The sequence below is a fragment of the Ahaetulla prasina genome, chromosome 8 (assembly GCF_028640845.1).
Source record: "Ahaetulla prasina isolate Xishuangbanna chromosome 8, ASM2864084v1, whole genome shotgun sequence".
Lineage (NCBI taxonomy): Eukaryota > Metazoa > Chordata > Lepidosauria > Squamata > Colubridae > Ahaetulla > Ahaetulla prasina.
In genome coordinates, this window is record NC_080546.1 from 9526038 (window position 1) to 9547371 (window position 21334).

The 21334-nt window shown below is 43.7% G+C and overlaps 1 protein-coding gene across 4 annotated transcripts; it reads left to right on the top strand.

Moving 5' to 3' along the window:
* Positions 1–109: 109 nt before the first annotated feature.
* GRSF1 (G-rich RNA sequence binding factor 1) lies at positions 110–20213 on the top strand. 4 transcript variants are annotated; one of them, XR_009156227.1, is made up of 11 exons: positions 110–519; positions 5185–5338; positions 8618–8773; positions 8885–9028; positions 11599–11734; positions 12748–12932; positions 14784–14905; positions 16254–16371; positions 16632–16738; positions 17260–17346; positions 20045–20213. XR_009156227.1 is itself a non-coding variant. In XM_058192203.1 (10 exons), exons 1-9 carry the CDS (start codon positions 220–222, stop codon positions 17307–17309), a joined length of 1365 nt encoding a protein of 454 aa, XP_058048186.1. In that variant the 5' UTR covers positions 111–219; the 3' UTR covers positions 17310–17346; positions 20045–20213. The 4 variants fall into 4 exon arrangements, 2 of the variants coding, with proteins under 2 accessions (XP_058048186.1, XP_058048185.1); XR_009156226.1 differs by having other exon boundaries at positions 111–519; positions 16236–16371; XM_058192203.1 differs by lacking the exon at positions 16632–16738 and having other exon boundaries at positions 111–519.
* The last annotated feature ends 1121 nt before the right edge of the window (positions 20214–21334 follow it).

Sequence of the window (21334 nt, forward strand, 5' to 3'; positions counted from 1 at the left end):
CCCGCGCAGGCGCACGGAACAGCCACCCGAGCCCACGTGCCAGGTGGAGGGCGGGGCCTCCGCTTCCCACCGCGCCTGCGCAGCCCGTCGTCTCTTCTCCCTCCCTCTCTCTCTCTCCCCCTCCCCTCCCCGGCGGAAGGCCCTGGCGCGCGCGCGTGCGCCGGAAGGCCTAGCTCGGCCGGGGTGGTTGCCACGACGTCGACGAAGCCTCGCTCTCCCATGGCCGGGACTCGCTGGGTGCTGGGCGCGCTGCTCCGCGGCTGCGGCTGTCATTACAGCACTTGCCGCCACACCGGCGCGGCTTGCCTGCCGCCGCTGAGGCCTACTTCCTCCACTCCGTCACCGGCGTCGCCCCCGGCCGGCGCTTTGGGCCTTTGGGGCCGCCGACGCCTCCTGCTCTTGCTCGGGGCAGCCACGCAGAGCCGCGGGGTCGCCAGCTCGGCCGGGCCGGTGCCCGGCTTCGGCTCTTGGCGGGGGTCCTTGCTAACCCCGCCTCTCGCGGGCCGATGCTACAGCCAGGTAGGCCTCCGGTGAGGGGAGGGGGGAGGGGCAGAACCAATCTCTCTCTCTGTCTCTCTCTTCCCCTCAGGAGGTGCCTTGGACTACAAAGCCCCTCATCCCCCAGCCTCGGGCCTCCTGGAGACCGCCGCTCCGGGTTGAAGGTCATGAGGGACGTAGGCCATCCCCACCATCCATTCGGCCTCCTTCCTTCCTTCCTTTCCCCGCTTTTGAAAGGAAAAAAAGGCTGGCAACGTTGTGTCCTTTTTTTGGGGGGAGGGGCGGTTTTGCTCTCCCACCTTGTTCCCATTTAGTTTCCTCTGAGCGTTTCGTTACCAGGCGAGGTAACATCATCAGCTGGGTTTTCTTGTCCTGTCTCTCCTCTCCTTATAAAGGTCTATTTTCTTGTCCTGTTCTCACTTTATAAATATCCGTTTTCTTGTCTTATTTCTTCTTACCTTATAATGTCCATTTTCTTGTGCTATTCTCCTTACCTTATAAATGTCCATTTTCTATTTCTATTCTCCTTACCTTACAAATGTCTACCTTCTTGTCCTATTCTCCTTACCTTGTAAATGTCCATTTTCTTGTCCGATTCTCTTTACCTTATAAATATCTACCTTCTTGTCCTGTTCTCCCTACTTTATAAATACCTATTTTTATCCTATTCTCCTTACCTTATAAATGTCCATTTTCTTTTTCTATTCTCCTTACCTTATAAATATCTACCTTCTTGTCCTGTTCTCCCTACTTTATAAATACCTGTTTTTGTCCTATTCTTCTTACCTTATAAATGTCCATTTTCTTGTCCTATTCTCCTTACCTTATAAATATCTACCTTCTTGTCCTGTTCTCCCTACTTTATAAATACCTGTTTTTGTCCTATTCTCCTTACCTTGTAAATGTCCATTTTCTTGTCCGATTCTCTTTACCTTATAAATATCTACCTTCTTGTCCTGTTCTCCTTACTTTATAAATACCTGTTTTTGTCCTATTCTCCTTACCGTATAAATATCCATTTTCTTGCCCTATTCTCCTTACCTTGTAAATGTCCATTTTCTTGTCCTATTCTCCTTACCTTATAAATGACTGTTGTCCTATTCTTACCACCTTATAAATGACTATTTTCTTGTCCTGTTCTCCTTACGTTATAAATGTCTATTCTGTTTTCTTATCCTATTCTCCTTACTGTATAAATGCCTATTTATAAGCTAAAGAGGGACAAGAAAATTCTTTTGATGATGTTACCTAGGCTGGTAATGAAATGTTCAGAAACTACATTGAAATAAGGTTGCAGGGCAAACCCTGCCAAAATCTAAAACCAGAGCTGATGATTCCTCTTATTTCAACATTGTATCCTTGGCCCCCACATGGCTGAGTGATCCCTTTCCTCCTTGGGTTGATCCTGCAAGGGGAGAGGTGGGGGCTCATGGAATTAGGACCATCCCCAGCAATCTCTCTGCAGAATAATTTGAGAGTGCAAAAATAAATAAATAAATAAAAAAGCATTCCCAGCACCTCTTCTTGTAATGCTTCTAAAGATCCTGGCAACTCTTCTTCTCCCCCCCCCCCCTTGCTTTGAGGGTTTTTTCCAGAATTCGCTGACCAGATGCTGAAGTTCGTATTTTGTAGCACTTTTTTTTTTTTTGGCCTAGCTGACTTTGGCAACTTGTGGCAGAATGGGTAATTCAAATGTCCTTGAGGCCTTCAGGAAACCTGTAGCTGTAGCTTAAAACAACTATGGAGTTCTGTGACCTGCTTCTGGTTTCTCTCTCTGGGTCATTTTGGCAGGGTGACAATCTAGTATTCCTGAATACTGTTGATTTGTGTCTGTGTGTGTGTGTATACCCATACACACATATACACACACATATATAGGAGTATTAAGGTGCGTAATACAATTCTGCATTATTGATACACAAAAGGATTTTGAATTTTAGGGCCTGCCTTTTGTTTCTTTCTCTTGGTTATCTTGAGAAGCATTATTCCTGAATACTGTTGATATTTTACCTCTGGGGCTACCACAACTCCCCGACCTCTGGACCTTTAAGTGCGAGCTTAAGACTCTCTTATTTCATCGTGCAGGGTTGGCCTAATCGCAATTTTTAACATGGGTAGTTTTATTAGGGTTATTTTATATTTTATCAGTTTTAAATTATTGGGCCAGTTTGGAATTAGATTTTTAATGTCTTAACGTTTGTTTCTGTGCGATTTTATCTGGCTGTAAACCGCCCTGAGTCTTCGGAGAAGGGCGGTATAGAAGTGTGATAGATAGATAGATAGATAGATAGATAGATAGATAGATAGATAGATAGATAGATAGATAGATAGATAAAATAATAAGCCAACCTAGCAGTTTCGAAAGCACATAAAAAATGCAAGTAGAAAAAATAGGGACCACCTTTGGTGGGAAGGTAACAGCGTTCCGTGCGCCTTTGGCGTTGAGTCATGCCAGCCACATGACCACGAAGACGTCTTCGGACAGCGCTGGCTCTTCGGCTTTGAAACGGAGATGAGCACCGCCCCCTAGAGTCGGCAACGACTAGCACGTATGTGCGAGGGGAACCTTTACCTTTTTATACACACCCTTATACACATATATAGGTGCACTAAGGTGCCAAAGACAAATTCCTTGTGTGTCCAATCACACTTGGCCAATAAAGAATTCTGTTCCATTCCATTCCATTCCATTCCATTCCATTCCATTCTATTCTATTCTATTCTATTCTATTCTATTCTATTCTAATACAATTCTACATTATTGACATACAAAGGAGCTTGGAATTTTAGGACTTGCCATTTGTTTTTCTCTCTGGGTCATCCTGAGAAGCACTGGCAGGGTGACAATCTACAATTCTCAATACTGGGGTGTATGTGTGTGTTTACATGTACATACATTCACACATTAAGGTTCATAATGCAATTCTACATTGATCTACAAAATAAAACTGCTTTGGGGAGACATGCAACATGTGATTTATCTGGGTAATGTTTAGGAGCATTTTTTTTTACCATGAGATCCTGGGATAAGGCTGACAGCTTGAATTCTGTATATAGCAGGAAAGGCAAATAAAAAGAAGCCTGACTTTGTTTGAGAGCGGAGCGGATTGCTCACGTTTAAGATGAATGCCACAAAATTGGGGTCATTGGAGTTGTGCGGTGTTGCAGATTCGATTGTAAAGAAATGCTTCGGCACATGTCGGTATCTCATTAAGTGTCTGTTGTATCCGTTTCCAAGCTGGGAGTTCTGGAAATAGATGTAGCTGTTTCAATGAGTCACATATGGGTACTGCCTTTGCCCTCCTGTGAATTCTGAAATACCTCTTCCAGTCGAATCTGTAATATAGTATTCGCAGACATAATGTCCATTTATGTGCATTGCAAATTATGTCAGTGGCTAAAATAGAAACTGGCCTTCATTCATGAGCAGCTTGCACCCTTCAAATTAGTATTTTCCCAGCTTCATGGTAACATTCAAGTGAGTTATGGTATAACTCTTAGAATTCCTAACCGGCAGCCCTGGAAGCATAAATCATCTGTAGCAGGAGTGTCAAGCTTGATTTCATTGAGGGCTGCATCAGGATTGTATTTGACCTCGCGGGGAGGGGGCATGGCCAGCTTGGCGTCATCGAGGCTCCGTTTTCAGCCACGACAGCCTCCTGCAGCCCTCTGCCAGTGAAAAAGGTGCTTGGAGAGGCCGCACTCCATTTTCGCTGGCAGAGGGCTGCAGGAGGCCATCGTGGCCGAAAATGGAGCCTGGGTGAGCCAGGCATAGCCTCCCCGAGTTCCATTTTCGCTGGAGAGGCACCGTGGGCTGGTCCTTTGCTGTTTCCAGGGTGGGCCTATGAGCCAAATCTAAGCCTTGAGTTTGACATCCCTGCTCTATAGCAGGGGTCTCCAACCTTGGCAACTTTAAGCCTGGCGGACTTCAACTCCCAGAATTCCCCAGCCAGCTTTTGGTGGCTGGGGAATTCTGGGAGTTGAAATCCACCAGGTTTAAGTTGCCAAGGTTGGAGACCTCTGCTCTATAGTATACTAGGTTGGCAAAGTTCCTCCTAACTCTCTTTATCTTGATCCTGAGTATATTTTCCTGTAAGTTGCAGGTTACCTATATAGTGCTGAAGACCTGTTTCTCAAGGCCATATGAAAACAGCCAGGTACACTGTTTAAACCAATGGATCCTGGACAGTCCACTAAACTCATAGCTTGTTTAAACTGAGGTTGCTGTAAAATATTATGGAACTGGTTTTATTTCTCCAGAGTAAACTTTTTCTGCTTTTTAGCATCCACCCTTAGGCTTCTTCCTGTGTCTCAAGAGTCCTGTTTCGTATATGTTGTAACACACTTAGGGATTCATGTGCAGCACTAGTGGCCAATCTTATAATGCTGAATAGAATTCATTGTGTGTCTTTGTGATTAATTGACTGCTAATAATAATATTACAAGAAAGGCGGTAGAGCCTGTCCTTTCATATCTGTCAGATTTTTCAAGATGTCCATGTGAGAACTTTGAACTCCTGTGAAATCCCTTAACAGGGAAAGGCCTTGAGCCTTTCTAAAAATTTTAATATTAACACTTCATTACTTTTCAGCTTCTGCAGCTTCCAGAGGAACTGTTATCATCTTGCCAGTCCCCAAAACGCAGTTACAAGATTTTTTTAAAAAAAAATTATGTCTCTCTTTGCAGGATCCCGAGTCTTCTTATCAAGAGGGATATCACTTTCCCCCAGAATACGAAATCTCTGCGGAAGAAGCAGAAGGGCAGAGGGAAGTGCATCTGATTCGGGCCCAAGGTTTGCCATATGACTGCACTGAGGAAGATGTTCTCAACTTTTTTTCAGGTAACTTCATTCTCCTAATTAGCCCAATATCCAGCCACTGAAGGCCACCACCTCATGGGCATAAAACATCCGGTGTTATGCTTCAGGTATATTTTGTGATGTTTTTTTTTTTTATTTACATTTATATCCCGCCCTTCTCCGAAGACTCAGGGCGGCTTACAGTGTATAAGGCAATAGTCTCATTCTATTTGTATATTTACAAAGTCAAATTATTGCCCCCCCAACAATCTGGGTCCTCATTTTACCTACCTTATAAAGGATGGAAGGCTGAGTCAACCTTGGGCCGGGCTTGAACCTGCAGTAATTGCAGGCTGCTGTGTTCTAATAACAGGCTTCTTACAGCCTGAGCTATCACGGCCCTTCAGAGTATATCAGTTGCAGCTGATAACAATAGCACTAGCACTTATATACTGCAAGAGAAGAGAAGAGAAGAGAAAAGAGAATTCTTTATTGGCAAAGTGTGATTGGACACACAAGGAATTTGTCTTTGGTGCATAAGCTCTTAGTGTAAAAAATACAAGATACACTCGTCAAGAAATCACAAAGCACAACACCCAGTGATGTCATACTCAGTGGTGGGATTCAAGTACTTTAACATCCAGTTCTCTGCCCTAATGATTTCTTCCAACAACCAGTTTGCCAAATTGCTCAGAAAGTTAACAACCAGTTCTCCCGAAGTGGTGCAAACTGGCTGAATCCCACTAATGGTCATACTGTACAATAAGCAATCAAATCATACTAGGAAACAATATCAATATAAATCGCAAGGATATAAGCAACAAGTTACAATCATGCAGTCACAAGTGGGAGCAACAGGAACGATGAGAGGACCAATAGCAATAGTAATGAAGCCTAATAGTTTGACAGTGTTGAGGTAATTACTTGTTTAGCAGAGTGATGGTGTTCAGGGGAAAAACTCTTTTCTTGGGTCTAGTTGTTCTGGTGTGCAGTGCTCTAGCCTCATTTTGAGAGTAGGAGTTTGAAACAGTTTATGTCCAGGATGCGAGGGGTCTGTAGATATTTTCACAGTCCTTTTTTTGACTCGTGAAGTATACAGGTCTTCAGTGGAAGGCCGGTTGGGAGCAATTGGTTTTCCCCCACAGTTCTGCAGTTTACAGCCCTTTCTAAGTGGTTTACTGAGTCAGCATATTGCCCCCAACAATTTTCGGTCCTTATTTTACCCACCTCAGAAGGATGGAAGGCTGAGTCAACCTTGAGCCTACGAGATTTGAAATGCCAAATTGCAGGCAGCCGGCAGTCAGCAGAAGTAGCCTGCAGTACTGCACTCTAACCACTGCACCACCGCAGCTCATCTGATGACTGTTTTGGGCTGGCCATGGCAAGTTAAACAGGATTGGATCTGATTAGTATTTAGAAGGAGACCACCAGGGAATCCTTGGGTTATTGTCAGGTGCAAGCAACCCGATCCACTCATGTCCAAGGTCCAAGTCGGGTACTTTATTGTGTTCTGCCTATCTTACAAGTTTCTCCCCAGACTGCTTGCCTTCAGTTGGGAACAATCAAATGAGGTTTAATGGAACTTAAGAGGGGTCAGGTTTATGCCTCTTGCAGCTATGCAAGGACTCAAGGCTATTTCCCCACTTAACTCCTCCTCACTGTCTGATTGGGAGTTTCCGGACAATTATAGAGTAACTATAGTTGAAGAAGGCAGCACCTTGGAAAAAAACAAGGCCACAGCCAAGATTAAAGGGTATGTTATTACCCTTTAGCCCAGCGTTCTCAACCTGTGGGTTGCGAACCCGTTGGAGGTCGAATGATGATTTGCCAGGGGTCGCCTAAGACCATCGGAAATATGGGAAGTATACTTGCGAGTCAAAGAATCGGGCTCCAATGGTTGACTCCACAAGCAATCACTCCCAATCGCTAGCCTAATCTGGCTTCAGGCGCGATAAACTTAATAGGGGAGGAGTCTCCGCTTTAATGCCTCCGTCCTCAAGGCAATCGCAAGCAGTTCAGATCGCTAGCCAATACGGCTTCAGGCGCGATAAATTCAAAAAAACAGTTTGCCGCTTTTTTTCCCCTTCACTGCTGAGTCGCGCTGAGATCACTGCGAAAATAATTTTACGGTTGGGGTCGCCACATCGTGGGGAATTGTATTAAAGAGGTCACAGCACTATAAAGGTTGAGAACCACTGCTTTAGCCCTAAAGGGTATGTTATTACCCTTTAGTCCTTTAGATTGATATTTAAAGAACTACAGTTGCAAGCAGAGAGGAACAATATATAAAAAGTATTCGTCAACATATTTTGCAGTTTTAGCGGTGGTTGAATTTGAGGCTGTTCCACAGGTTAAGAGACTGAAAATAATTACCTAAATGTTATTTTAGGACATTTATTTTAAAGAAAAAATAGCATGTTTTGGCTAAAATTATCCTACAGTATTTATTTATATTCCATCTTTATTATTTTTATAAATAACTCAAGGTAGTTAATATTCCAACACACTTTCTTCCTCCTGTTTTCCTCATAACCCTGTGAGATGGGGTGGCCCGAAGAGACAGTCACTGGCCCAAGGTCACATAGCCGATTTCATGGCTAAGGTGGGACTAGAACTCACAATCTCCTGGTGATTGACCCAAGGTCACCCAACCAACTTTCATGGATAAGGCAGGACTAGAATTCATCATCATCGGATGATTGATCCAAAGTCACCTAGCTAACTTTCATTTTAAGAAAAGATTAGAATTCATTGTCTCCTGGTAATTGGCCCAAAGTCATCCAGCTGGCATTCATGAGTGGGATTGGAACTCAACACTTTTTGGGTATCTAGCCCTGGTGCCTTAACCTCTAGACCAGGGGTCAGCAACCTGTGGCTCTGGAGCCGCATGTGGCTCTTTCATCCCTCTGCTGTGGCTCCCTGTCACCAGTCAGCTCCACAATTGATGGGGCTTTTGGTTAGGATAGGTAGAGGAAAAAGGATGCTGCGCTAGGAGGAGACTATGGTTGGGGAGCCGAACTTCCGGTTAGCTCCAGAATTGAATGGTGGGGCTTCCGGTTAGGGCCTTTTGTGACTCTTTGAGTGTTTAAGGTTGCCGACCTCTACACTAGACCAAGCTGGCTCTTGAGATATTGACAAGATTACAGAAGTTTTGAAGCTGGGGCTGGGGAATACCAAGTGCAAAACATCCAAATACATTTCAGTTTATTCATCTTAGTCTGGTGGTGTGTGTGTGTGTGTGTGTGTGTGTGTGTGTGTATTTGTGTGAGGGGAAGAAAGTTGTCTCGTGTCTCGTCATTGATAAACTTGTTAACTTTCTAGGGAGCAAGATCCGAAACGGTGTGGAAGGCATCCATTTCCTCCTGTACAGAGATGGCAAGCGCAGAGGAGATGCGATAGTTGAACTTGAATCGGAACACGATGTGATGAACGCCTTGAACAAACACCGGAAATACCTGGGCCAGCGCTATGTGGAAGGTACTTCTTGGAAAACAATCCCAAAACCCTTTGCCTGAATGGTATCCATTTCTAAATGAATTCACCAGTTTTTTTTTCCCTTTTGTTTTCTTGGACTTCTCTTTCCTACAGTTTTTGAAATACGTAATAAGGACGTTGATACCCTAATGAGGAGCCTGAAGTTCCGTTCAGCGCCTGGAAACAATGACGGGGTGGTACGACTGCGAGGCCTGCCCTACCGTTGCACGGAAGTAGATGTAACGGAGTTCTTTTCAGGTGATGCAGACTCAAGCCTCGATTCTCTTGTCCGTCTGTGCATTGGATCATGGCCGGGGTCTCCAACCTTGGCAACTTTAAGACTTGTGGACTTCAACTCGCAGAATACCTCAGCCAGCAAAGCTTTGCTGGCTGAGGTATTCTGAGAGTTGAAGTCCACAAGTCTTAAAGTTGCCAAGGTTGGAGACCCCTGGATTATGGAGTTGTCTTTGGATGATTTAAGACTTGGGAAGCATCTCATTGATTGTGTGTTAAAGGGACGACTGGATTACTTGAATGGGCAGGAAAGGTTTGCCTAAAGGAGATGGTGTTGTGGCTTATTTAACATGGTTGCAAGCCTGCCTTGTTTTAAGTTCAGGAAAAGAAAAGACTTCGAAGAGTAAAGAAATAGGATCATGTTAATGAAGGTTGGTTAATTTATTTATTAGGCTTGTACACCATCTGTTTCTCTTAGTGGGTACTCTGGGCACCTTACAAACATCAAAAGCCAGTAGAACATTAAAACAATAAAAGCCAACAAAATGAATTAAAACAATGAAACTCTTTTTTTATGACACTGTAGTCCCTTAATTCGGGGTAGAATCCTGGAGTGTGGGGGAACAGGATGATATAGAGTCCAGGTGACCGGATGCAGCTGAGCGTTTACTGGCCGGATGCCCTTCCTGATGCCACGCGGGATTTGCAGCAGATATTTTTTTCTTTGCGCCCTAGGAGAGAGACATCTGCTGCTACCTAGAATTGAACTCTCTACCTTCCGAGTGGGAGGCGACAGTCTTCACTACTAGGCTACCACGCTGTTTAAAATATTTAAAACAATAAATAATAATCATTTACAATGAAATGGGGAGGAAGGGAGAAAGAGGAACATGGGGGGGGGGAGGTAGAGCCTCTGCTAACCACCTCCTGAGTGATGGCACCCCTGTGTCGTGGCCTCTTGGCCATTGGCCCCTCCAGCAGCCGAATCGGAGGAGGAGGCATGGGAGTCAGGGTCAGCATCAAAGCAACCTGATAGCTCTGAGGAGGAAGAGGGAGTGGAGATGGCAGAGAGACAGGGGGAGCCTGGGCCATCCGTCAGCCCTCAGATGGAGAGTCAACAACGCCTACGTCTGGAGGTGGCTGATGAGGAAGAGGAGGAATAGCTGGGTCCAGTGCCTGATGGGCGGATGTGCAGAAGACAAAGGAGAGGAGAACAGTGGAAATCTATGGGCCGGTCCTTGGGAAGGAAGAGCCACCGCTGCTAGCAAAGCCCCACCCTAGTTCTGGGAATAAAAGGCAGGGGGGCGGAGATGAATAAGTGTGGCAGACAACTACTCATCTCCCTGCAGGATGGATTTGTTAGCCTGCGGTGAGAGAGAAACTTTTTGCTGGGGCAGCTGACGCTCCTAATAAAGGAATCATTGATTTAACTTCAGAGGGTTTTGCCGTGTTTGGGGAGCTGGATTGGAACAGCCTTTTGGGGCCTCCAGGCCAATTGGCAGAGTTAGGTCTTCAGGCCCATAGAGCAGGTCAAAAGGGTGGCTGCAGACCTCATCTAAGGGAGGGGCAGGATGTTCCAAAGGGCAGCAACCATTGCAGAAAAGGCTCTAATGGACCCTGCTGGCCAAAATTCCTTAACCAACAGAATTGTACTCTGCACACCACTGCACACCAGAACAAGCAGACACAAGGACAGTTTTTCCCCAAATGCCATCACTCTGCTAAACAAATAATTCCCTCAACACTGTCAGACTATTTACTAAATCTGCACTACTATTAATCATCTCATCGTTCCCATCACCCACCTACTTCCACTTATGACTGTAATTTTGTTGCTGGTATCCTTACGATTTATATTGATATTGTTTCCTGATTGCTTATTTGTTCCCTAAGACTATCATTAAGTGTTGTAAGTGTTGTACTTTGATGAAGGTATCTTTTATGTATACTGAGAGCATATGCACCAAAGACACATTCCTTGTGTGTTCAATCACACTTGGCTAATAAAGAAATCTATTCTGTCTTGTCCTGTTCTGTCCTGTCCTATTTCCTATTTCCTATATTCTATATTCTATATTCTATTCTATTCCATTCCATTTGTTCTATTCTGTTCTATTTTATTCCACTCCACTTCACTCCAAATATTCTGTTCTATTCTATTCTATTCTATTCTATTCTATTCTATTCTATTCTATTCTATTCTATTCTATTCTATTCTATTCTATTCTATTCTATTCTATTCTATTCTATTCTAACCCATCTGATGGTGCAGGTGGAAAGGGCCTATCCTATTGAGATGAGATGGTTCCTCAGAAGCAATGAATTGCTTTTGTTTTTCTAAGACAGATTAATTTAGAATAGGCTTGCACCCTAATGCCTCTGCCAAGCTCCACATTTGAAGGAAGGTTTGATCACCCGGGGACGAAATAAAAATACATCGACTCACGAAGTGTTGTATTTAAGACAGATTTGAATGTTGCGCCGCGTGGCAGGGGATCTGCACATTTTATTTCTCTTACCTAGAAATTGCAAGGCACGTTTTCGGAACACCAGGGCGATTATATTGACATGCTGCAAAATGTCTTCTCTTTCAGGTTTGACTATACAGGACATAGTATTCGTCTTCGACCACGACGGAAGAAGGAAAACGGGAGAGGCATTTGTACAGTTTGCCACACCGGAAATGGCTAATAAAGCTTTGTTGAAACATAAGGAAGAAATTGGGAACCGGTAGGAAAACCATGGAAAGGTGGGGGGACGGCTTTTAAGAGGGAATGAGTGCTTGCAGACCAGGCAAATGGTTTCTGGTTTTATTTTGAATAGAGTAGAGTAGAGTAGAGTAGAGTAGAGTAGAATAGAATAGAATAGAATAGAATAGAATAGAATAGAATAGAATAGAATAGAATAGAATAGAATAGATTTTTTTATTGGCCAAGTTGATTGGACACACAAGGAATTTGTCTTGGGTGCATATGCTCTCAGTGTATATAAAAGAAGATACCTTCATCAAGGGACAACACTTACAACAGTTAATGATAGTCATACGGTACAAATTTAATACTTAATGATACAACACTTAATGAAAGCCATAGGCTACAAATAAGCAATCTGAAAACAATATCAGTATGAATCGTAAGGATACAAGTAACAAAGTTATACAGTCATAAGTGGAAGGAGATGGATGATGGGAAGGTTAATAGTAGTGTAGATTTAATGAATAGTTTGACAGTGTTGAGGGAATTATTTGTTTAGCAGAGTGATGGCGTTCAGGGAAAAACTGTTCTTGTGTCTAGTTGTTGTGTGCAGTGCCCTGTAGCATCGTTTTGAGGGTAGGAGTTTAAACAGTTTATGTCCTGGATGTGAGGAGTCTGTAAATATTTTCATGGCCCTCTTCTTGATTCGTGCAGTATACAGGTCCTCCATGGAAGGCAGGTTGGTAGCAATTATTTTTTCTGCAGTTCTAATTATCCTCTGAAGTCTGTGTCTTGTCGGGTTGCAGAACCAAACCAGACAGTTATAGAGGTGCAGATGATAGACTCAGTAATTCCTCTGTAGAACTGAATTAGCAGCTCCAGGAGTTGGAGTTGGCTTTAGGGTGGGCAGGGTGTTTTGGGGTTTTTGTGTGTGTGTGTGTGTGTGTGCTGCATACTGAAAATTTTGATGTTTGAACTGAGCATTTATATTAAAAAAAGCTGCTTTGATAATAATCATGGGCTAACTCTTTCTCTTCCACAACTTTCTAGCTATATAGAAATATTCCCGAGCCAGAAAAGTGCAATTCGAACACACAACGACTTTTTCCGGTATAAGAAGATGATGGCGTCTACGGTGCCAAAACCGTGTTCTGAAAACATTTTTGAAGAAAGCAAGTTGAGCGAGGTCTCGAAGCCCAGTCCGGTGTATGAAAATGAAACCAGAAGCAGTGAGCGTACGTCATATTTGTTTGAAATCAGCTTCCCAGAAACATTTTTTAAAAAAACGGACGGCAGGAAAAAGATCCAGTGGTCCATCAAGCCTGCCCTTTTTTGGGGTGGGGCTGGGGGGCAGATTTGTTTTTGTTTTACTTATTTATTTACTTATTTATGGTTCATTGCGCAGTCAGTTCATGTTCCGATTGGATTTGGCCATTCTTGTTCACCTATCGAGCACTTCCCTGATGGTGTTAGAGGTATCGCCGCAAGTTGTAAGCTGTTCTTAGTAAAGCTGCCTTTTGCAATTGACTGATGGTGAATCGGTCAATGCCAATGGTGTTCAAGTGATGTGCTGGATCTTTTGGGATTGCATCAGGGGTGAAGTCTTAATTTTTTTTTGCTACCGGTTCTGTGGGGGGGGGTGTCATTTGAGTGGGTGGGCGTAGCTATGTGACTGGGGGATCAAAAGACAGAAACTCACTAGCAATGTCCTGCTGGAGCAGGGTTGGACTAGGTGACCTCCAGGTCCCTTCCAGCCCTGGATTATCCTCTGAAGCTGCCTCTAGTGCCAGGTTTGTACTCCTTCCTTCTTCTCCTCCTTCCTTCCTTCCTTCCTTCCTTCCTTCCTTCCTTCCTTCCTTCCTTCCTTCCTTCCTTCCTTCCTTCCTTCCTTCTTTCTCTCAAAAACAAACCCCCCCCCACACCCTGTTTTTCCTCCCAGCAGGCTCTGCTAGCCAAACCAAAAAACGGGGGGTGGGGGGGGTCCGTTTTTCCCCTCGGCAGGCTTCAGGGAAAAACAGACTCCCCCTCTTTTTTCGGCTAGCATCCAGCTGAGTTGTGCAATCATCAGAGGCTTTTTTTTTACTTTTAAAAGCATTTTTTCGGCCGAAGAAAAAATGCTTTTAAAAATAAAAACAACACCTCTGATGATTGAGCAGCTCAGCTGGGCATGGGTGGGGGTGCAGGGATTTTTGCTACCGCTTCTCCGAACCACCCGCTGCCATTGCTACCGGATCGAGTGATCCAGTCCAAACGGGGAGCATTTCACCCCTTGAGCATTGCGCCCAAGGCACCTGTTACTATTTCTTTTGTCACAGTAGTTCTATTTCTGTTTGCAGGCCTTTACATTTTGTTATCATTTCCGATTCTTTCTCTTCTCTTCCATTCTATCTTCGATCCAGACTTTTTTGTCTGTCTTACTGATAATTGTTAAGTCTGGCATGTTATGTGGCAAGGGCCTGTCTGCTTGAATTCCAAAGTCTCAGGGCACTTGAGCTCCTTCATTTCCTGTGATGTTCTCTATTTTAATTTTTGTCAGATGGTAGTCATGTGCTTATCTCAAACTTGTTTAAACTCAGTTACTGACGATTGTCTCACTACGTTGCCTGGAAGTTGGTTCCAAGCTTCTTTTCTGTGAACTTATACTTTTCTAACATTGCTTTTGAACTTCTCTCCTGTCAGTTTGAGTTGATGTCCCTGCCTTTCTGATTTTGGCTTAATATGGAGAATACTGCCTTCTAGAACCTTTCTCACACCCTTAATACATTTAAAAGTTTCAAGCACGCTCCTCCCGCTTCCCCTTCTGTCCTTTAGGGCAGGGGTCTCCAACCTTGGCAACTTTAAGACTTGTGGACTTTGCTGGCTGAGGAACTCTCAAGGTTGGAGACCCCTACTCCAAGGTGTACACCTCCAATCTTTCCTGATATCCCTTCAGACCTTCCACCATTTTTGTCGCCCATCTCTGGACATGCTCAATCATATCATTATCTTTTTTTTTAACAAAATACGGTCTCCGGAAGTATAAAAAAAAATGAATGGCACATAACTCTAATTTGCAAATATTTGTTCTGCTTTCCTTGATTCCACAGAGGCTTACAAGCAAGTATTTGAAAAGACTCCGGAGGTGGCTGAATCTGCAGGCTTCTCCGCCCCTTACTTTGTTCACCTGAGAGGAATGCCTTTTCAAGCAACAGCGCAAGATATCATCCAGGTATGTTGGGGGTGAGGTAAGGCTGGTTCAAACATCCTTGAGCTCCTACGGGTAGAAAAAGTCCTGTCTCCAGCCTGGATTTTGAACATCTTACTCGGTTCACTGAAGCTTGCAAACAGATCAGGTTAACACAAAACTAGTTATACAAATCACTTGTTGTGTCTGCGCCCCCCGAGCTGGGCCCCCTGCCAGAAAGTGACTTGGAAAGTGAGGGGGAAGGGCCATCAGGATTTACCTCGGAAGTACCGGCTTCCCTGTCTCAGCTCCAGGAGCCAGAGGGAGGCCAGGTGAGGAGATAACGAGGCCTCCGTCCCCTGACTCTTCCCCCCCCCCAGCCATGTTTCCAGACCCAGCTGATGGCAATCAGGCCTGGCTGGACCCTAGGTTTCGTAGGCAGGAGAGGCGGGAACAACAGAATCGGGGGTGGGGCAGGCCTAGGAAGTGCTGAGTCATGGAGCCACACCCCACAGGATATAAAAGCAGCAAGGGGTGCTATGCCTCTTCATAGCAGGCAAATCAACTGCTTGACTAGAGCTGAAGTACTGTTTGTTGACTCATCGGCATCAAGGGAGATAACAGAGACACTTGGCAGACGCTTGCTAGTTTGCTGCCAGAGCTGATAGTGCCGGCTAATTAAGTCATCGCTCGGACTGAGGCGAGGGGGACAGAACATCACTGGCTGAAATGCATTTCTTTGAAATTCTTTAAAATAGCGTTTTACCACAAGAAAAAAAGATAAGTAATGTGACAGCATTAATTAATTGCAGTGGTTTGCCTGAGAAATTGAGCAATAATGTTTTAGCATTTACATTACCGGTAGTTCTCAACTTTGTTTAGTGGCCATTCGAAGGTAAAGCGGCACTAAAAAAATTAAATCTATGACCGTTTTTCACACTTACGACCGTTGCAGCATCTCTACAGTCACATGGTCCAAATTCAGATACTTGGCAACTGGCATGTATTTATGACAGTTTCGATGGTCTGGAATCATGTGATAAACTTTTGTGACCTTCTGACAAGCAAAGTCTATGAGGAAGCCAGATACTAACTTATCAGCTGCAGTGATTCACTTAATAACTGTAGGAAGGAAGGTCGTAAGGTGGGGCAAAACTCATTTAACAACTGTCTCGCTTGGCAATGGAAATTTTGAGCTCAGCTGTGATCCTCGTAAGTCGAGGACTACCAGGATCAATTATAAATAATAGTAGTATATTGCAGCAGTTTGTATTTAATCTCAGCTTCTACAGTTCTGACATCATGTCATAATCAGATTAACCAAAATCTGACTTGTCGCCCTCCTGTTTTTTGTTCTCTCTTGTTTTTTAAAAAGTTTTTTGCTCCCTTAAAGCCTGTGAGGATCACAATGGAATATAATTCATGTGGCCATGCGACCGGAGAAGCAGATGTACATTTTGAAACGCACACAGACGCAGTTGCCGCCATGGCCAAGAACAACTTTCAAGTCCGTAAGTGCCTCTGGTGAATTTTTCACAGGTTTGTGGGGTTCGAAAGGCAGCGGTGGGCAGCGGTGCAGATTTTTGAATAAACCAGTGTTCAGGAACACAGAGGTCTCCAACCTTGGCAACTTTAAGCCTGGCGGACTTCAACTCCCAGAATCAATTGCCAAAGTTGGAGACCTCTGTTCAAGAAGATGGGGTTTCCTTAAGGGGGTGTTAAGTCATAGCACATAAGAGATTGCTTGAGATTAATTTTCCATTTATTGTAGGAGGAGAGCTGGGAGGGCGGAGTTAAGCACATCATCAGTTTAGAGTCATTGCATTCCCACAAGTGCTCCAAGTCCCAACTCCTCCTGAACGCCGTTGACCCATACAGGTAGTCCTTGACTTCTAGCCATCCATTTAGCGATCGTTCAAAGTTACAATGCCACTTATGACCATTTTTCACATGACCCTTGCAGCATCCCCCTGGTCACATGATCAAAATTTGGGCGCTTGGCGATGACCTGTGTTTATGGCAGTTGCAGTGTCCTGTAGCAAGTGATCACCTTTTCTGACCTGGCAAGCAAAGGCAGTAGGGAAGGCAGATTCACTTCACAGTCGTGTTACTAACAATTGCAGTGATTTACTTAGCGACTCTTGCAAGAAGGGTTGTAAAATGGGGCAAGACTCACTTAACCACAGTCTTGCTTAGCAACGGAAACTTTGGACTGAATCCTGCTTGTAAATTGACACCAATTTGCTAAAGTTTAGCACTAAATTGGCACCAGTTCAGTGTTGAACTTTAATTGGCCAGATTCTTGTAGATTGGGTTGAACGAATCCTCCCTTTTGAAGTAGCCTTACGAATGGTCCCCGATTCTTTGTGCCTGACATGTAATCTTCTTTTATTTTGCAGAGCATAGTTATATTGAATTATTTCTGAATTCATCACCAAGCAGAAAATAGAGCAGCCTACGATAGTGGTATAATTCCCAAAGTTTAGGTGAGTTCGTTGGCAAATTTGTGGCTTGTTGAAGAATGTCTGAATTTTGGGGTTTATTCTCAAACCAGCCCATTCAGATACCTTTGGAAAGAGCCATGGGTGAATGGTTGCATAAGCTGATGGAGTTGGCTGAAATGGCAAAATTGACTTATTTTGATTAAAGAAAATAGTACAAATGCTTTTGTTTCCGTGTGGAGACCCCTTCTGAACTTTGCGCTTAAAGAATGGAACTTTGATTTTGGGTTTTACCGATTAGACTGATAGATATTTATAGAAATGGCTAATTTATATTATTATGATGTCATAATATTGTTATGTCAATGCTCTATTTTACTGCAACAGAAAGAGTTAGAAATCAATGCTTCTTTTTCCTAATCTTTCCTTACTTTTCTTCCTTCCCACCTTCCTTCCCACTGTCCTCCTATTTTCTTTCTTATTTTGTGTCTTATTTTGGGATGGGGTGGGGTGGGATAGGATAGGATAGGAAAAAATAGAAAAGAATAACAGAGTTGGAAGGGACCTTGGAGGTCGTCTAGTCCAACCTCCTGCTTAGGCAGGAAACCCTAAACCAGTTCAGACAAATGGTTATCCAACATCTTCTTAAAAACATCCATTGTTTGAACATTCACAACTTCTGGAGGCAAGTTAACAACTAATTGTTCTAACTGTCAGGAAATTTATCCATTCTAAGTTGCTTCTTTTATCTTATAACTCAGTAAAAATGTTAACGGGGAAGAGCCTAAGGTAGCTTTGAAGGTGATAACGTTTTCCTGCTATTAATTCTTGATATGCAGAAGCATTGTCAGGTCCCAGATATTTCTACAAGGATGCTGGCATTTTGGTGGGGGAGGAGGAATGGAGTAATTTCTATATGAAGTTTCCGTTTCCCTGCAATAATGCAGTGGGGGAGGGGTTTGGTTAGCATTGCTTTAAATAGCTGGTTTGAAGTGAGAAGCTTCAGTTCTTGCCTAGACCTCTTGTTATCACAAACCTTCCAATAAAAGCTCCTTTTGGAACCCCTGCAGTTTCAAGAGTCCTGCTTTCTTGGGAAGATTGGAGAGGCAAGACCTTACAGGCATGCTTTTTCTGGGAGAAAGTGTGCCATCGTAATTGCCAGTTGCGGTTGGGTAACTGGATTCTCCATAAATGTGACTTCTCGGTGACCAGTTTCACACTAAAAATTGTTTGGACCAAGAGGAAAATACTGGGGATTTTTGTTTTAGGGCTTACTTTTTAAAATTGTTTTAATTTTTGAAATGGACATAAGAAATCGGCTAAATATTAGGCAGCATGGCAGACAGTTTTCTATGAGATGAGCCTGTTAACTGGGATCAATATTTTATATTAATATTGTTCTCTAATCCAGAGGTCTGCAACCTTGACAACTTTAAGACTTGTGGACTTCAACTCCCAGAATTCCTCAGCCAGTGAATTCTGGGAGTTTGAAGTCCATAAGTCTTAAAGTTGCCAAAGTTGGAGACCCCTGCTTTAATTGGTGGCTGTGCGCAAGCCTATCTATTCACATTTATGTTCGGGCAATCACCTTCAACCTGCTATTTATTCAGGTTTTTGCAGTCATTAAACCTGGGAGAGAATCAGGATCCCCCCCATTTATTTCATATAGCTTCATTCTCGTATCAATTAATTTTAATTCTTTGGAACTTAATCTCAAATCCGGGCTGTTATCTAAGCTTTGTTCTGTTTAAGTAACTAATTGTGAAGTCAGAACCAAATTACTTCATTTATTTTACTGGGAACTAAGTGATTTGAATCCATTGACTAAAGTTACACATTGCAGTAAGTCACAATTATTTAACTGTAAAGGTAGTCCTTGATTTACGTTCATTTAGTGACGGTCGAAGTTACAATGGCACTGAAAAAAAGTGACTTAGGACCAGTTTTCACACTTACAACCATTGCAGCATCTCTCTGGTCACATGATCAAAATTCAGACACTTGGCAACTGACTCATACTTATGACATTTGTAATGTCCCTGGGTCATGCGATCCCCTTTTGGGACCTTCTGACAAACAAAGTTGATGGAGAAGCCACATTTACTTAACAAACATGTGACTAACTTAACACTTGCAGTGATTCACTTAACAACTCTAGCAAGAAAAGTTGTAAAATGAGGCAAAACTTGACAAATGTCTCACTCAACAACAGAAAGTTGAGGCCTGCCTATACTGATTTTATCAATTCGTGCAAAGAACAGGAAAGTTATACCAAAGCAACATCTGTACTTCAGAATCCTCAAAGTTTGCTTGATACTCTTTTATGAATGTCATTTGACTGGCGTCCTTGACTTCTTATCTTAAGGTAGAGAAATAGGCAGGGGTGGGATTCAGCCGGTTTGGACCGGTTTGGGCTAACCGGTAGTTGCGACCTGCGGGTGGGCCCACACCCACCCACCCACCCGAGCACAACCCTGTCCTATATCACTTTGTTTTTTGACACCACATGCAATGTATGGACAGCACATGTGAGCGAATTGCCGTGTTTTTGACCCTGCACGCATGCGCGGATGGTACGTGCAAACAAATTGCCATGTTTTTGACACAGCGTGCATGTGCACAAGGCACGCACGCTCACATTTTTGATTCTGGGTGAGCCGGTTGTTAAATTATATGAAACCCACCTCTGGAAATAGGCCAGTTTGCCTCTCTGTTTATTTGCTTCTGTTCTCTTTCTCAACAGATAAGCTAAGATGCTTTTCATCTGCACGTTCCCAGAGCCGGACTATTATTCCTGTCGCCCCCGAATTGCCTTTCAAAGAAACTCCAGTGGCTGTGTCTGAAATCCTTACAAAACGGTTGTGCGGGCTCTGTTTTACCTAAACCAACATTAAAGTTGAACTCTACTTAAATTTTGCTACCGTACATTTCCTGGTTGGCTGGGAACCATGCTGAGAAGGGTCCAAACCGGCTTCAGTTGTCCATTCTGACTGTCACTGGTGCAGATGGAAATCGCCTTTCATTTCAGAACATCTGGCTAACGAAGCCAGCTCGATCATTAAAGGGTCCAGTCACCCTCCAGCAGAGAGAGAGAGAGAGAGAGAGAGAGAGAGAAAGAGGGTGGGGGAACTAATATACAAATGGATCAGACTATTGCCTTACACAATGTAAGCCGCCCTGAGTCTTCGGAGAAGGGCGGGATATAAATTCAAATTTAAAAAAACAACTGCGGGATATGGTGGCCATGTAGCTGCTCAGCCATGGAGCATTTGAGGATATGAATAATGTTTGTGTGAAACGTAGTATGAGGGCTTTGAGATAGTAACTTGCAGGAAATGCTAACATGGATGCAGCTAAAACACTGGTGTCAAACTCGCCACATCATGTTGCCGTCACGTGACATTTTGCAATGTTTTTCCCCATTCGCGGAGCTAGGGTGGGTGTGGCCTGCTCGTGACACATCTGGCCCGCGGGCCGCCAGTTTGACACCCCTGAACTCTACGCGCGAAAGAATGTGATTATGAAAATATCTTATATCGGGGGATGTCCAGCCTTTAAGACCTGTGGACTTCAACTCCCAGAATTCCCCCAGTTAGCCAGTCTTTAAACTTTTAAGGCCTGTGGACTTCAACTCCCAGAATTCCCTAGCCAGTCGTGACATCTGGGGAATTCTGGGAGTTGAAGTCCCAAGTTTGAAAGTTACCAAAGTTAAGACACCCGTTCTATATTGTAATAGGATTAAGAAACTTGATTTATATGCTATGCTTTTGTAGGCAAGTTTGGCATCCTAGAATCCTCTAGGGTCTGCAATAAAACACCGCTCATCTTGAAAAGCCTTGAATATTCCTGGGCAAAAGAAATACTTCCTTTCCCACCCTTGAGCTTCCACATTTAGCTATCACTCTCCAAATTGTTTAGGTTGAGGCCAGGGAGCTTCCACGTTAGCAGGTAACATACAAAGAGATGGGGGATGAGGCCAAGGTGACCACTAAGGAACAGTTTCCTTCCTAGGTTTTGATAAGATTGTCGTTGT